The 17,670-nt window shown below is 47.5% G+C and overlaps 1 protein-coding gene across 3 annotated transcripts in view; it reads right to left on the bottom strand.

The window, feature by feature from the left end:
* Positions 1 to 12,257: 12,257 nt before the first annotated feature.
* The window catches only part of kank1a (KN motif and ankyrin repeat domains 1a), a 134,580-nt gene continuing 129,167 nt past the window's right edge, over positions 12,258 to 17,670 (bottom strand). For 2 of the 3 annotated variants that reach the window (XM_065026938.1, XM_065026939.1), the window contains exons 11-12: positions 12,626 to 12,826; positions 12,258 to 12,441 (exon numbers count right to left, since the gene is read on the bottom strand). In XM_065026938.1, coding sequence (XP_064883010.1) covers positions 12,274 to 12,441; positions 12,626 to 12,826 — 369 coding nt within the window. In that variant the 3' untranslated portion in view covers positions 12,258 to 12,273. Of the gene's footprint in view, positions 12,442 to 12,625; positions 12,827 to 13,717; positions 13,824 to 17,670 lie in introns of those variants that run through there. The other variant, XM_065026940.1, reaches the window with a different exon arrangement.

The following is a 17,670-nucleotide window of genomic DNA, read 5'->3' as shown; positions in this document are numbered from 1 at the left end:
GAGTACACATACAGGCCCATTAAAGGTGGTAGAGTACACATACAGGCCCATTAAAGGTGGTAGAGTACACATACAGGCCCATTAAAGGTGGTAGAGTACACATACAGGCCCATTAAAGGTGGTAGAGTACACATACAGGCCCATTAAAGGTGGTAGAGTACACATACAGGCCCATTAAAGGTGGTAGAGTACACATACAGGCCCATTAAAGGTGGTAGAGTACACATACAGGCCCATTAAAGGTGGTAGAGTACACATACAGGCCCATTAAAGGTGGTAGAGTACACATACAGGCCCATTAAAGGTGGTAGAGCCCATTAAAGGTGGTAGAGTACACATACAGGCCCATTAAAGGTGGTAGAGTACACATACAGGCCCATTAAAAAGTACACATACAGGCCCATTGGTAGAGTACACATACAGGCCCATTAAAGGTGGTAGAGTACACATACAGGCCCATTAAAGGTGGTAGAGTACACATACAGGCCCATTAAAGGTGGTAGAGTACACATACAGGCCCATTAAAGGTGGTAGAGTGGTACATACAGGCCCATTAAAAAGTGTACATACAGGCCCATTGATGGTGTACATACAGGCCCATTAAAGGTGGTAGAGCACACATACACATACAGGCCCATTAAAGGTGGTAGAGTACACATACAGGCCCATTAAAGGTGGTAGAGGCCATTAAAGGTGGTAGAGTACATACAGGCCCATACAGGCCCATTAAAGGTGGTACAGGCCCATTAAAGGTGGTAGAGTCACATACAGGCCCATTAAAGGTGGTAGAGTACACATACAGGCCCAGGCCAATTAAGGCCCATTAAAGGTGGTAGAGTACACATACAGGCCCATTAAAGGTGGTAGAGTACACATACAGGCCCATTAAAGGTGGTAGAGTACACATACAGGCCCATTAAAGGTGGTAGAGAGTACATACAGGCCCATTAAAGGTGGTAGAGTACACATACAGGCCCATTAAAGGTGGTAGAGTACACATACAGGCCCATTAAAGGTGGTAGAGTACACATACAGGCCCATACAGGCCCATACACATACAGGCCCATTAAAGGTGGTAGAGTCCCAGGCCCATTAAAGGTGGTACAGGCCCATTAAAGGTGGTAGAGTACACACATACAGGCCCATTAAAGGTGGTAGAGTACACATACAGGCCCATTAAAGGTGGAGGTGTGTACATACAGGCCAATTAAAGATGGTGGTGTACATACAGGCCCATTAAAGGTGGTAGAGTACACATACAGGCCCATTAAAGGTGGTAGAGTACACATACAGGCCCATTAAAGGTGGTAGAGTACACATACAGGCCCATTAAAGGTGGTAGAGTACGCATACAGGCCCATTAAAGGTGGTAGAGTACACATACAGGCCCATTAAAGGTGGTAGAGTATACAGGCCCATTAAAGGTGGTAGAGTACACATACAGGTACACATACATACAGGCCCATTAAAGGTGGTAGAGTGTACATACAGGCCCATTAAAGGTGGTAGAGTACACATACAGGCCCATTAAAGGTGGTAGAGTACATACAGGCCCATTAAAAGGTGGTAGAGTACATACAGGCCCATTAAAGGTGGTAGAGTACATACAGGCCCATTAAAGGCGCGGTGTACAGATAAAGGCCCATTAAAGGTGGTAGAGTACACATACAGGCCCATTAAAGATGGTGGTGTACATACAGGCCCATTAAAGATGGTGGTGTACATACAGGCCCATTAAAGATGGTAGGTGTACATACAGGCCCATTAAAGATGGTGGTAGAGTACATACAGGCCCATTAAAGATGGTGGTGAGTACAGGCCCATTAAAGACAGGCCCATTAAAGGTGGTAGAGTACACATACAGGCCCATTAAAGATGGTGGTGTACATACAGGCCCATTAAAGGTGGTAGAGTACACATACAGGCCCATTAAAGGTGGTAGAGTACACATACAGGCCCATTAAAGATGGTGGTGTACATACAGGCCCATTAAAGGTGGTAGAGTACACATACAGGCCCATTAAAGATGGTGGGTACAGGCCCATTAAAGGTGGTAGAGTACACATACAGGCCCATTAAAGGTGGTAGAGTACACATACAGGCCCATTAAAGGTGGTAGAGTACACATACAGGCCCATTAAAGGTGGTAGGGTACACATACAGGCCCATTAAAGGTGGTAGGGTACACATACAGGCCCATTAAAGGCGGCAGGCAGGTGAAGAAAACAACATGACAATATAATATGATATAATATGTACAAACATTTAGTCTAAATGAAAGGCTGTATTGTGGGTGACATAGAATCTAATATACCAACTGCCTCCTAGGCTGATGATGATGATGATGAACAATATGGTGATGAATAATAATAACAACAACATGTCCTTATGCTCTTTAGCCTTCATCACAACTATGAGCTGTATGTTAATCTGCTCAGGAGCATGAATATCAACAGACTGTATCTAGTCTTATAGTGTCTGTATACTGCTGGAACCTATAGATGCTTTTAAGAGGAGCGCAAGTGAACCGTGGAACCCCAAAGAACTTCCGCTGTTCCGTGGCGGCTGTAAACAGCTAGCTAGTTAACTTAGTGTAGTTGTTTTCTCGAGGTCAGAATTAGCATTTTTGACCATAGTAGTCATCGGTGGGATGGTCCTTACATCCTGGGAAAATGTAAGTTTAACGTTATAGCTAGATTTCCCAAAGAAGCATCGCAGTGAGCTGCATTGCCTGCATGGATGGTAAACGTTAGCAGCAGCAGCAGCAGGCGGTGGCGGCGCCAAGATGATGTGTAGTACACGGGCAAGCTGTTTATCAAGTTAACCATCTATTCTAGTTCATGTCAGGTAGCTAGCTAGCTACATATAAATAGGATAGACAGCCATCCAATATTAGTTTTATTTAATGACACAAACGGTAGCTTGATATGCTAAAAACAACAAGTTAGCTACCTAGCTAATAGCTTAGCTACCTAGCTAATTGAACATATTTCCAGTCCCGAAGAGAAAACTATGACAATAGACAATTTAATATCAAACGTTAAATCACTTGAGAATAATGAAGCAAGTCCTGGTGTAATGTCTATGTTTCTAATGAAGCAAAGTCCCGGTGTAATGTCAATGTTTCTTAATTTCAGATATAGAGACGTGTGAAAGCTGCTAAATCCTGTCTGCGGATGAAGGTCCCACTGAAAGTCCCTGAAGAGACTAAAGGCTATATTTCCAATGGGTGATATGCCATTGGTTTACAGTTAGAAGTGGTTGTAGGATTACAACAACACTGTTAGAGTAACAATACATAGATATAGAACATGCATGGCCAACCTTGCTGCTAGAGACCTACTGGCTGAGCAGGTTTCTGTTCCAGCCCTTGGCTGATTATATATATTAGACACGATTCATTTAACTAATCAATCATCTCTTGTGTTGGAGTAAGATGGATGTCTAAACCCACTACCCACATAAATGTTGAAGGAGACCAGATTAGCTAACCATGTTGAAGGAGACCAGATTAGACTCATAATGAGGTTAACCATGTTGAAGGAGACCAGGAGACCATAATGAGGTTAACCATTAGAATCATAATGAGGTTAACCATGTTGAAGGAGACCAGATTAGAATCATAATGAGGTTAACCATGTTGAAGGAGACCAGAGTAGACTCATAATGAGGTTGACCATGTTGAAGGAGACCAGAGTAGACTCATAATGAGGTTGACCATGTTGAAGGAGCCAGATTAGACTCATAATGAGGTTAACCATGTTGAAGGAGACCAGATTAGACTCATAATGAGGTTAACCATGTTGAAGGAGACCAGAGTAGACTCATAATGAGGTTAACCATGTTGAAGGAGACCAGATTAGACTCATAATGAGGTTGACCATGTTGAAGGAGACCAGAGTAGACTCATAATGAGGCTAACCATGTTGAAGGAGACCAGATTAGACTCATAATGAGGCTAACCATGTTGAAGGAGACCAGATTAGACTCATAATGAGGTTAACCATGTTGAAGGAGACCAGATTAGACTCATAATGAGGTTAACCATGTTGAAGGAGACCAGATTAGACTCATAATGAGGTTGACCATGTTGAAGGAGACCAGATTAGACTCATAATGAGGTTAACCATGTAGAGGTTGACAGGCTCAGAGGAGAGACATTATGAAGGTGGGCCTTGAGGTTGACCGGCTCAGAGGAGAGACATTATGAAGGTGGGCCTTGAGGTTGACCGGCTCAGAGGAGAGACATTATGAAGGTGGGCCTTGAGGTTGACCGGCTCAGAGGAGAGACATTATGAAGGTGGGCCTTGAGGTTGACAGGCTCAGGGGAGACATTATGAAGGTGGGCCTGGAGGTTGACCGGCTCAGAGGAGAGACATTATGAAGGTGGGCCTGGAGGTTAACATGCTCAGGGGAGACATTATCACATATCACTATCAAGGTGTGCAGAAAGGAATATTTTAAGGTTAATTTGATTTAATCTAAAAAGACGTGCTAAATATGTTGCTTGAAATGATATTGAAATGAGTTCGCTTCATGTTATATACCATCCTGATATAATTCATATGCAGTTCAACATTATCACCACAAGGTGTCAGCACTAGCATTTGTATAGTCTAGCTTTACTGTAACCAAACCACTAGCTATGTCTCGTAACGTGAGGTTGATAACATATGAATAGCACAAGCTAGCGGTTCATTTAAACTACACTATATTTCTTCATTGAAACTAAGTGGGCAAAAGACCTGGGTAAAATATAGATGTGTTTTGGAGGAAAAGTCGACGAGCTGAGTGACAGATTAGTGAGGGGGGGGGGGGGAGAGAAAGGTTGATAGTGGGGCCATTTTTAAACTGCTAGCTAGCTTTGTTGTAAACAATGAGTCCGTCAAACATTGGATACTAACTACATTTAGTTTAGTTATATTGTTGGCTGTTGTGAGAGAAATTAATCCAGCTGGCTAACAAGGTCAACTGATCTTTCTCTACCCGCACATCACGCTAGCTCTGGCTGGCTAACAAGGTCAACTGATCTTTCTCTACCCTCACATCACGCTAGCTCTGTGGTTATTTACTGTGCTAGTCTAATGCAACACCACCAGAGCAAACGGATAATAATGTAGATATAAACATTGTCTCATGATTCTGTTTAGTGGATCTGTTGCAAGTCAATAGGTCAATAAGTTGTTTTTTCAGTTTTTTGGTGGATCAAGAAATACGAACTTGTCATTTTGTGCTAGCTAGCCAACTACCTAGCTAGTCATTTTGTGCTAGCTAGCCAACTACCTAGACTACCTAGCTAGTCATTTTGTGCTAGCTAGCCAACTACCTAGACTACCTAGCTAGTCATTTTGTGCTAGCTAGCCAACTACCTAGCTAGTTAGCAGTTATGGGGTACCTCAGCAGCGGATGTTTACTGGGGAACCTCTTGGTTGCGCGTACAGAACGTGTTATTATTCTGACAGTTGAAAAGGTCTATAGTCTGGATAAGTAAGTATCCTTATCTGAACCTCTCTCTCTCTTGTGAGGCAGCTCTTGATGTACACATTCACTGCCTAGACAGGATGCTTGTCTATTGCAGCCCATATCTAGAATACAGTATTTGTGTTTCTGGGTTCTTATGAAGTCCAGCTCCTCAAGTAGTATGGCCTCTCTTCTCCTTCTCTTTCTCCTCTCCCCCCTCCTTCTCTCTCCAACTTCCTAGCTAGTCCTCCTTTCTCCTTCCCCCTAGCCTTTCTCCTCCTCTCTCTATCCACTCAGAGCAGACAGAATGCTCATTTTAACAAGGACACTTTGGGATGCTATGTAGAAGACCAATACCAGCTCATCTTACTACAAGACTGACCAATACCAGCTCATCTTTTGTGCAAGACTGACCAATACCAGCTCATCTTACTACAAGACTGACCAATATGTTTCATCTTTCATCATGGTCAATAAACCCAAGGAACCTTTCTGGTTGTACCGGATGGTCTTTAAACCCAGGGAACCTTTCTGGTTGTACCGCATGGTCAATAAACCCAGGGAACCTTTCTGGTTGGACTGACATGGTCAATAAACCCAGGGAACCTTCTGGTTGGACCACATGGGCAAGTAAACCCAGGGAACCTTTCTGGTTGGACCACATGGGCTAAAACCCAGGAACCTTTCTGGTTGGACCGTGGTCCATGGTCAATAAACATGGAACCTTTCAGAACTGCATTGTCAATAATCCCACATGGTCCAATCAGGTTGTCAGAATACAAAGTCTGTCCTTGGGGGTTTCTGGGTTCTTTGGTGTCATGAGCTCCTCAATGGGCGGTGGCGCCTCAAACACTCCTTCCTTGGGACTGGGGGACATCTTCCTGCTCACCTTTCCCTGGAGACACACACAACACACAAACCATGCCTTCACACACACACAACACACAACATGCGCACACAAACGAACACAACCCACACATAGATAACATTAGAACTACCAGGGAGAATAGTTGCTCTCCTCAAAACAAAAATATGTTTGTCAAAAAGTGATTTCAGGGCAAGCAGCTCTGGTACAGGGAACAGAGGTCAGGGTTAGAGGTCAGGGTTAGAGGTCAGGGAACAGAGGTCAGGGTTAGAGGTAGGGGTTAGAGATCAGGGTTAGAGGTCAGGGTTAGAGGTCAGGGAACAGAGGTCAGGGTTAGAGGTCAGGGAACAGAGGTCAGGGTTAGAGGTCAGGGAACAGAGGTCAGGGTTAGAGGTCAGGGAACAGAGGTAGGGGTTAGAGGTCAGGGTTAGAGGTCAGGGTTAGAGGTTAGGGAACAGAGGAGGGTTAGTTCAGGGAACAGAGGTAAGGGTTAGAGGTCAGGGAACAGAGGTAAGGGTTAGAGGTCAGGGAACAGGGTTAGAGGTCAGGGAACAGAGGTAAGGGTTAGAGGTCAGGGAACAGAGGTAAGGGTTAGAGGTCAGGAACAGAGGTCAGGGTTAGAGGTCAGGGAACAGAGGTCAGGGTTAGAGGTCAGGGTTAGAGGTCAGGGTTAGAGGTCAGGGTTAGAGGTCAGGGTTAGAGGTCAGGGAACAGATGTAGGGGTTAGAGGTCAGGGTTAGAGGTCAGGGTTAGAGGTCAGGGAACAGAGGTAAGGGTTAGAGGTCAGGGAACCTTTCTGGTTAGAGGTCAGGGTTAGAGGTCAGGGTTAGAGGTCAAACAGAGGTAAGGGAACAGAGGTCAGGGTTTCAGGGTTGGTCAGGGTTAGAGGTCAGGGTTAGAGGTCAGGGAACAATAAACCCAGGGAGGTCCTTTCTGGTTAGACCACAGGGTTAGAGGTCAGGGAATAAGGTAAGGGAAGGTCAGGGAACAGAGGTAGGGGTTAGAGGTGGTTAGAGGTCAGGGTTAGAGGTCAGGGTTAGAGGTAAGGGTTAGAGGTAAGGGTTAGAGGTAGGGTTAGAGGTCAGGGAACAGAGGTAGGGGGTTAGAGGTCTGGTTAGAGGTCAGGGTTAGAGGTCAGGGAACAGAGGTAGGGGTTAGAGGTCAGGGTTAGAGGTCAGGGTTAGAGGAAGGGTTAGAGGTCTGGTAAGGGTTAGAGGTCAGGGTTAGAGGTCAGGGTTGGTCAGGGTTAGAGGTCAGGGTTAGAGGTTCTGGTTGAGGTCAGGGTTAGAGGTCAGGTTTAGAGGTCAGGGAAGAGAGGTAGGGGTTAGAGGTCAGGGAACAGAGGTCAGGGTTAGAGGTCAGGGAACAGACCAGGGTTAGAGGTCAGGAACAGAGGTAAAGAGGTCAGGGAAAGAGGTAGGGGTTAGAGGTAAGGGTTAGAGGTAAGGGTTAGAGGTCAGGGAACAGGTAAGGGTTAGAGGTCAGGGAACAGAGGTAAGGGTTAGAGGTCAGGGAACAGAGGTAAGGGTTAGAGGTCAGGGAACAGAGGTAAGGGTTAGAGGTCAGGGAACAGAGGTAAGGGTTAGAGGTCAGGGAACAGAGGTAAGGGTTAGAGGTCAGGGAACAGAGGTCAGGGTTAGAGGTCAGGGAACAGAGGTCAGGGTTAGAGGTCAGGGTTAGAGGTCAGGGTTAGAGGTCAGGGTTAGAGGTCAGGGTTAGAGGTCAGGGTTAGAGGTCAGGGTTAGAGGTCAGGGAACAGAGGTAGGGGTTAGAGGTCAGGGAACAGAGGTAGGGGTTAGAGGTCAGGGTTGGTCAGGGTTAGAGGTTGGTGAACAGAGGTAAGGGTTAGAGGTCAGGGTTAGAGGTCAGGGTTAGAGGTCAGGGAACAGAGGAGGGTTAGAGGTCAGGGAACAGAGGTCAGGGTTAGAGGTCAGGGTTGAGGTCAGGGAACAGAGGTAAGGGAACAGAGGTCAGGGTTAGAGGTCAGGGTTAGAGGTCAGGGTTAGAGGTCAGGGAACAGAGGTCCCTGGAGGGGACAGAGGTCTTAGAGGTCAGAACAGAGGTAGGGGTTAGAGGTCAGGGTTAGAGGTCAGGGAACAGAGGTAAGGGTTAGAGGTCAGGGAACAGAGGTAGGGGTTAGAGGTCAGGGTTAGAGGTCAGGGTTAGAGGTCAGGGTTAGAGGTAAGGGTTAGAGGTAAGGGTTAGAGGTCAGGGAACAGAGGTAGGGGTTAGAGGTCAGGGTTAGAGGTCAGGGTTAGAGGTAAGGGTTAGAGGTCAGGGAACAGAGGTAGGGGTTAGAGGTCAGGGTTAGAGGTCAGGGTTAGAGGTCAGGGTTAGAGGTCAGGGTTAGAGGTCAGGGAACAGAGGTAAGGGTTAAGGTCAGGGTTAGAGGTCAGGGTTAGAGGTCAGGGTTAGAGGTCAGGGTTAGAGGTCAGGTTTAGAGGTCAGGGTTAGAGGTCAGGGAAGAGAGGTAGGGGTTAGAGGTCAGGGAACAGAGGTCAGGGTTAGAGGTCAGGGAACAGAGGTAAGGGTTAGAGGTCAGGGAACAGAGGTCAGGGTTAGAGGTCAGGGAAGAGAGGTAGGGGTTAGAGGTCAGGGTTAGAGGTCAGGGTTAGAGGTCAGGGAACAGAGGTAAGGGTTAGAGGTCAGGGAAGAGATCAGGGTTAGAGGTCAGGGAACAGAGGTAAGGGTTAGAGAGGTCAGGGAAGAGAGGTCAGGGGTTAGAGGTCAGGGTTAGAGGTCAGGGAACAGAGGTAAGGGTTAGAGGTCAGGGGAAGGGTTAGAGGTCAGGGTTAGAGGTCAGGAACAGAGGTCAGGGAACAGAGGTAGGGTTAGAGGTCAGGGTTAGAGGTCAGGGGTTAGAGGTCAGGGAACAGAGGTAAGGGTTAGAGGTCAGGGAAGGTCAGAGGTAAGGGTTAGAGGTCAGGGAACAGAGAGGTCAGGGAACAGAGGTAAGGGTTAGAGGTCAGGGTTAGAGGTCAGGGAACAGAGGTAAGGGTTAAGGTCAGAGAGGTAGGGGTTAGAGGTCAGGGAACAGAGGTCAGGGTTAGAGGTCAGGGAACAGAGGTCAGGGTTAGAGGTCAGGGAACAGAGGTAAGGGTTAGAGGTCAGGGAAGAGAGGTCAGGGTTAGAGGTCAGGGAAGAGGAGGGGTTAGAGGTAAGGGTTAGAGGTCAGGGAAGAGAGGTAGGGGTTAGAGGTAAGGGTTAGAGGTCAGGGAACAGAGGTTAGGTCAGGGTTAGAGGTCAGGGAGAAGGGTTAGGGGTTAGAGGTCAGGGAACAGAGGTAAGGGTTAGAGGTCAGGGTTAGAGGTCAGGGAACAGAGGTAAGGGTTAGAGGTCAGGGAACAGAGGTAAGGGTTAGAGGTCAGGGTTAGAGGTCAGGGTTAGAGGTCAGGGAACAGAGGTAAGGGTTAGAGGTCAGGGAACAGAGGTAAGGGTTAGAGGTCAGGGGGAACAGAGGTCAGGGAACAGTGGTAAGGGTTAGAGGTCAGGGTTAGAGGTCAGGGAACAGAGGTAAGGGTTAGAGGTCAGGGTTAGAGGTAAGGGTTAGAGGTCAGGGTTAGAGGTAAGGGTTAGAGGTCAGGGAAGAGAGGTAAGGGTTAGAGGTCAGGGAAGAGAGGTAGGGGTTAGAGGTAAGGGTTAGAGGTCAGGGAAGAGAGGTAGGGGTTAGAGGTCAGGGGGTTAGAGGTAGGGTTAGAGGTCAGGGAAGAGAGGTAAGGGTTATAGGTCAGGGAAGAGAGGTAAGGGTTATAGGTCAGGGAAGAGAGGTAGGGTTATAGGTCAGGGAACAGAGGTAAGGGTTAGAGGTCAGGGAAGAGGAGAGGGTAGAGGTAAGGGTTAGAGGTCAGGGAAGAGAGGTAAGGGTTATAGGTCAGGGGAAGAGAGGTAAGGGTTAGAGGTCAGGGAACAGAGGTAAGGGTTAAGGGTTAGAGGTCAGGGAAGAGAGGTAAGGGTTAGAGGTCAGGGAACAGGTAAGGGTTAAGGGTTAGAGGTCAGGGAACAGAGGTAAGGGTTAGAGGTTAGGGAGGGGTCAGGGAACAGAGGTAAGGGTTAGAGGTCAGGGAACAGAGAGGTAAGGGTTAGAGGTCAGGGAACAGAGTTAAGGGTTAAGGGTTAGAGGTCAGGGAACAGGGTAAGGGTTAGAGGTCAGGGAAGAGAGGAGGGGTTAGAGGTTAGGGTTAGAGGTCAGGGAACAGAGGTAATGGTTAAGGGTTAGAGGTCAGGGAACATAGGGTTAGAGGTCAGGGAAGAGAGATAGGGTTAAGGGAAGGTCAGGGAACAGAGGTAAGGGTTAGAGGTCAGGGAAGAGGTTAGAGGTCAGGGGTTAGAGGTCAGAAGAGGTAAGGGTTAGAGGTCAAAGAGGTAAGGGTTAGGGTTAGAGGTCAGGGAAGAGAGGTAGGGGTTAGAGGTAAGGGTTAGAGGTCAGGGAACAGAGGTAGGGGTTAGAGGTAAGGGTTAGAGGTCAGGGAAGAGAGGTAAGGGTTATAGGTCAGGGAAGAGAGGTACGGGTTAGAGGTCAGAGAACAGAGGTAAGGGTTAGAGGTCAGAGAACAGAGGTAAGGGTTAAGGGTTAGAGGTCAGGGAACAGAGTTAAGGGTTAGAGGTCAGGGAAGAGAGGTAAGGGTTAGAGGTCAGGGAAGAGAGGAAGGGTTAGAGGTCAGAGAACAGAGGTAAGGGGTTAAGGGTTAGAGGTCAGGGAAGAGAGGTAGGGGTTAGAGGTAAGGGTTAGAGGTCAGGGAACAGAGGTAGGGGTTAGAGGTAAGGGTTAGAGGTCAGGGAAGAGAGGCAAGGGTTATAGGTCAGGGAAGAGAGGTAAGGGTTATAGGTCAGGGAACAGAGGTAAGGGTTAGAGGTCAGGGAAGAGAGGTAGGGGTTAGAGGTAAGGGTTAGAGGTCATGGAAGAGAGGTAAGGGTTAGAGGTCAGGGAACAGAGGTAAGGGTTAAGGGTTAGAGGTCAGGGAACAGAGGTAAGGGTTAAGGGTTAGAGGTCAGGGAAGAGAGGTAAGGGTTAGAGGTCAGGGAACAGAGGTAAGGGTTAAGGGTTAAGGGTTAGAGGTCAGGGAACAGAGGTAAGGGTTAGAGGTCAGGGAACAGAGGTAAGGGTTAAGGGTCAGGGAACAGAGGTAAGGGTTAAGGGTTAGAGGTCAGGGAACAGAGTTAAGGGTTAGAGGTCAGGGGAAGGGTTAGAGGTCAGGGAAGAGAGGTAAGGGTTAGAGGTCAGGGAACAGAGGTAAGGGTTAGAGGTTAAGGGTTAGAGGTCAGAGAACAGAGGTAAGGGTTAAGGGTTAGAGGTCAGGGAACAGAGTTAAGGGTTAGAGGTCAGAGAACAGAGGTAAGGGTTAAGGGTTAGAGGTCAGGGAACAGAGTTAAGGGTTAGAGGTCAGGGAAGAGAGGTAAGGGTTAGAGGTCAGGGAACAGAGGTAAGGGTTAGAGGTCAGGGAAGAGAGTTAAGGGTTAGAGGTCAGAGAACAGAGGTAAGGGTTAGAGGTCAGAGAACAGAGGTAAGGGTTAGAGGTCAGAGAACAGAGGTAAGGGTTAAGGGTTAGAGGTCAGGGAACAGAGTTAAGGGTTAGAGGTCAGGGAAGAGAGGTAAGGGTTAGAGGTCAGAGAACAGAGGTAAGGGTTAAGGGTTAGAGGTCAGGGAACAGAGGTAAGGGTTAAGGGTTAGAGGTCAGGGAACAGAGTTAAGGGTTAGAGGTCAGAGAACAGAGGTAAGGGTTAAGGGTTAGAGGTCAGGGAAGAGAGGTAAGGGTTAGAGGTCAGGGAAGAGAGTTAAGGGTTAGAGGTCAGAGAACAGAGGTAAGGGTTAAGGGTTAGAGGTCAGGTAACAGAGTTAAGGGTTAGAGGTCAGAGAACAGAGGTAAGGGTTAAGGGTTAGAGGTCAGGTAACAGAGTTAAGGGTTAGAGGTCAGGGAACAGAGTTAAGGGTTAGAGGTCAGAGAACAGAGTTAAGGGTTAGAGGTCAGAGAACAGAGGTAAGGGTCAGAGATCAGGGAACAGCGGTAGAGAGTACTGACCGGTGACTGGGCCTTAGAGAAGTTTACGTGGGCGTACAACAACACTGCTATGTCCTTGTGACCCGCTTCCAGAGCGATAGACAGGGCATTGCTCTCATCCTAGAGAGAGAGAGAGGAAGAAGTAGAAAAAGGTAGAGAGGGAGAGAGAGAGGAAAGGGGGATACCTAGTCAGTTGTACAACTCAATGCCTTCAACTGAAAGGAACAGACAGACAGACAGACAGACAGACAGACAGACAGACAGACAGACAGACAGACAGACAGACAGACAGACAGACACTCACACTGTCGCTGAGAGTGGCGTCGCAGCCCGGCTGGGCCAGCAGTAGTTTGACTATCTCAGCGTGGCCATGTTCGCTGGCACACATCAGGGCTGTAGAACCCTCATCATCCTGGACATTGACCTCTGCCCCCTGAGCCAACAGCGCCCGAACCATGTCCATCCTGCCATGACTGACCGCCAGCATCAGCCCTGTCTGGCCAGCCTGAGGGAGGGAGAGAGAGGGTTAGCATCATGTCCATCCTGCTAGCATCAGCCCTGTCTGGCCAGCCTGAGGGAGGGAGGGAGAGGGTTAGCATCATGTCCATCCTGCTAGCATCAGCCCTGTCTGGCCAGCCTGAGGGAGGGAGGGAGAAGGTTAGCATCATGTCCATCCTGCTAACATCAGCCCTGTCTGGTCAGCCTGAAGGAGGGAGGGAGGGAGGGAGGGAGGGAGGGAGGGAGAGGGTTAGCATCATGTCCATCCTGCTAACATCAGCCATGTCTGGTCAGCCTGAGGGAGGGAGGGAGAGAGAGGGTTAGCATCATGTCCATCCTGCTAGCATTAGCCCTGTCTGGCCAGCCCGAGGGAGGGAGGGAGGGAGGGGGAGGGAGGGAGAGGGTTAGCATCATGTCCATCCTGTTAGCATCAGCCCTGTCTGGTCAGCCTGAGGGAGGGAGGGAGGGTTAGCATCATGTCCATCCTGCTAACATCAGCCCTGTCTGGTCAGCCTGAGGGAGGGAGGGAGGGGGTTAGCATCATGTCCATCCTGCTAGCATCAGCCCTGTCTGGTCAGCCTGAGGGAGGGAGAGGGTTAGCATCATGTCCATCCTGCTAACATCAGCCCTGTCTGGCCAGCCTGAAGGAGGGAGGGAGGGAGGGAGGGAGAGGGTTAGCATCATGTCCATCCTGCTAACATCAGCCCTGTCTGGTCAGCCTGAAGGAGGGAGGGAGGGAGGGAGGGAGGGAGGGAGGGAGAGGGTTAGCATCATGTCCATCCTGCTAACATCAGCCCTGTCTGGTCAGCCTGAAGGAGGGAGCATCATGGAGTCTGGTCAGCCTGAAGGAGGGAGGGAGGGAGGGAGGGAGAGGGTTAGAGGGAGGGGGTAAGCATCATGTCCATCCTGTTAGCATCAGCCCTGTCTGGTCAGCCTGAGGGAGGGAGGGAGGGAGGGGGTAAGCATCATGTCCATCCTGTTAGCATCAGCCCTGTCTGGCCAGCCTGAGGGAGGGAGGGAGGGAGAGGGTTACATCTTCACAAATTATTTTAGACAGGTCTAAAGGAACATGATATGAAGAAAATGTAGTCTATTTCAGAAGAACAGAACAGCATCCTCTGAGTTGTCCTTATGTTAGGTCCTGATGTGGCTTTGCCAAATGGCTGTGGGCTACACTAGTTCATTTAGCAGACAAGATGTGCTTAGGAGTATGCGGAATTATTGTATAGTATTATTTTATATTATTATGTTATAGTATTATTTATTAATGTAAGTATTATTTTATAGTATTATTTTTATAGGACACAATTAAACAAAGCTGAATATAACAGAAAGGATATTTTCTCCAAGCGATTTGAGGGAGTGTGACCATGTGGCTGTGTTGATCGGTTAACAAAGACACAGGTACTCCAATATGCTTCATTTAGAGTCATTCATGTTCTGTGTTGATAGGTTAACAAAGACACAGGTACTCCAATATGCTTCATTTAGAGTCATTCATGTTCTGTGTTGATCGGTTAACAAAGACACAGGTACTCCAATATGCTTCATTTAGAGTCATTCATGTTCTGTGTTGATAGGTTAACAAAGACACAGGTACTCCAATATGCTTCATTTAGAGTCATTCATGTTCTGTGTTGATAGGTTAACAAAGACACAGGTACTCCAATATGCTTCATTTAGAGTCATTCATGTTCTGTGTTGATAGGTTAACAAAGACACAGGTACTCCAATACGCTTCATTCATGTGACTTTAGTTGTTCTACAAACGTTGGGCTATATGTTTTGATTTGTAATACATTGTAAGGCTGCATGATGAGACTAATGGTGATCTGATAAAAGTCACTTGAAAGGCATGAGCAGGCTGTACACACTACATCAGTCTCTCATTCATCATTTCACTTGATAATGCCTCACATTTCACTGTGGCTTCCCCTTTGTGGCCATAATGACCCTTAAAATCCATGCCTTTGTTGTGCCCTTCTCCCTGATTGCCTCGAAACACTCACTGAGTGAGCTCTCCATCGTATGAATGGTTCTTTCTCACAGGCTACAAGTGAAGACAGACACCCTTAGGGACGCAACTGCACGCGTTCTTATCCAATTCCGAGGTCCATATTGAAGATATTGGAAGAATTGTCCACATTTACTTTTCGTCAGCCAACAAGATGAGTAGGCCAAATTAATAGCAAGTTTATGTCAATCTACTATCCCCCATAATACAACAGTTGACTTGTTCTATTCTGTGTGAGAAATAAATATTCAAAACAGTCTGGGACAGTTAGTGGGACGCGATAGATCCCTAATTAATACAACCACTAGGATCTGCCTACAGACAGAAACTAAAACAAGAGGCTCCCACGCTGAGGTCTGTCCAACGCTGGTCCGACCAAGCGGACGCGATAGATAATTAATACAACCACTAGGATCAAAAACACGTTTTTTAGACAGTGTGGCTGACACAACAGATCAGAACGTTTAGCTTAAAATGTTGATCAACTATTAGGATATTTATTCAAATTCAAATCAAATTGTATTAGTCACATGCGCCGAATACTTACTTACGAGCCCCTAACCAACAATGCAGTTAAAAAATATATGAATAAGAAATAAAAGTAACAAGTAATTAAAGAGCAGCAGTAACATAACAATAGTGAGACTATATACAGGGGGGGTACCGATACAGAGTCAATGTGTGGGGGCACCGGTTAGTTGAGGTAATTTGTACATGTAGGTAAAGTAATTAAAGTGACTATGCATAGATAATAACAGAGAGTATCAGCAGCGTAAAATTGGGGGAGGGGGTGCAAATAGTCTGGGTAGCCATGTGATTAGATGTTCAGGAGTCTTATGGCTTGGTGGTAGAAGCTGTTTAGAAGCCTCTTGGATCTATACTTGGCGCTCCGGTAACGCTTGCAGTGTGGTAGCAGAAAGAACACAGTCTATGACTTGGGTGGCTGGAGTCTTTGACAATTCTTAGGGCCTTCCTCTGACACCGCCTGGTATAGAGGTCCTGGATGGCAGGAAGCTTAGCCCCGGTGATGTACTGGGCTCTGTAGTGCCTTGCGGTCGGAGGCAGTGCAGTTTCCGTACCAGGCACTGATGCAACCAGTCAAGATGCTCTCGATGGTGCAGCTGTAGAACCTTTTGAGGATCTGAGGACAAATGCCAAATCTTTTCAGTGCCCTGGGGGGTAATAGGTTTTGTCGTGCCCTCTTCATGACTGTCTTGGTGTGTTTGGACCATGTTAGTTTGTTGTTGATGTGGAACTTGAAGCTCTCAACCGGCTCCACTACAGCCCCGTCAATGTGAATGGGGGCGTGCTTGGTCCTCCTTTTCCTGTTGAGGGAGAGGTTGTTGTCCTGGCACCACACCTCCAGGTCTCTGACCTCCTCCCTATAGGCTGTCTCATCGTTGTCGGTGATCAGGCCTACCACTGTTGTCGGCAAACTTAATGATGGTGTTGGAGTCGTGCCTGGCCATGCAGTCATGAGTGAACAAGTAGTACAGGAGGGGACTACGCACCCCTGAGGTGCCCCCCTGTTGAGGAGCAGCGTGGCGGATGTGTTGTTACCTACCCTCACCACCTGGGAGCGGCCCGTGTTTAGTCCCAGAGTACTTAGCTTAGTGATGAGCTTTGAGGGCACTATGTGGTTGAACGCTGAGCTGTAGTCAATGAACAGGTGTTTCTTTTGTCCAAGTGGGAAAAGGCAGTGTGGAATGCATTAGAGATGGCATCATCTGTGGACCTGTTTGGGAGATATGCAAATTGGAGTGGGTCTAGGGTTCCGGAGTGCCAAGTCTAGGACCAAAAGGCTTCTCAACAGTTTTTACCCCCAAGCCATAAGACTCAAGAACAGGTAATCAAATGGCAACCCGGACTATTTGCATTGTGTGCCCCCCCAAATAAACCTTGATTTGATTAGAGTTTTTTGGCCACTTTAGTTACGATACAAACCTTGTCAAAACATATTGGCCTATGGGCTGGGCTACATGAGGTGTGTGACTGTGATTCGAAAGGTCGCAAAAAAAGGCTTTCTTATGCACTCATTCACAAGTGATAATATTGTCACCCATTGAACTATTCTCGATTTAAAACTTGTCTTTACATATACTATATAATATACGTGTGAAATTTGTTTTGATGTGGAATAGACCATTATCATGCACCTGTATCGAAACAGGGGAAAAATACATGTCATCTATGCACTTAAATAGCGAATGGAGGATACTTTTCCCGTGGTTCATTTTCCTTCCAGCCAGGTAGGCTATACTCCTGTTGTAAAGAGAAGTATTGTGCTTTATATTAGGAAAGTTGAGAAATAAATGTAGTAGGCCTAGCCAATAGAAAGCTGATGGGATCCTCCTCTTTTTAGTAGAGGCCATCACTCTGTTTTCTCAGGTAATTGTAAAGCCTATAGAAATGTTGCGCAATATCAGCTCATGGGCTCTCATGAAGTGTTTCATTAGATTTTTGACTACATTTGCATTGATGTCAGAGTGATTAGAGGGACAATATAGTGCTGAATACCAGTCAGTTACCTAGTTTGGAAGGCTACTAATGACCAGCAGCACCGTCAGAGCTTGGAGAAGCTTCATAACTCGTGACCGCCGGTGTGGCGGTAATACAGTCACCTCAACAGCCCTAGTCATACATGACCTGAACCCCTAACATATGGTCCCTCCCACATACCTGGCTGGCCCCATACCTGACTGGCCCCTGACCCCATACCTGGCTGGCCCCTGATCCCATACCTGGCTGGCCCCTGATCCCATACCTGGCTGGCCCCTGACCCCATACCTGGCTGGCCCCTGACCCCATACCTGGCTGGCCCCTGACCCCATACCTGG

The sequence above is a fragment of the Oncorhynchus nerka genome, linkage group LG13 (genome assembly GCF_034236695.1).
Source record: "Oncorhynchus nerka isolate Pitt River linkage group LG13, Oner_Uvic_2.0, whole genome shotgun sequence".
NCBI lineage: Eukaryota > Metazoa > Chordata > Actinopteri > Salmoniformes > Salmonidae > Oncorhynchus > Oncorhynchus nerka.
This window is presented reverse-complemented; position numbering and strand designations above follow the sequence as displayed.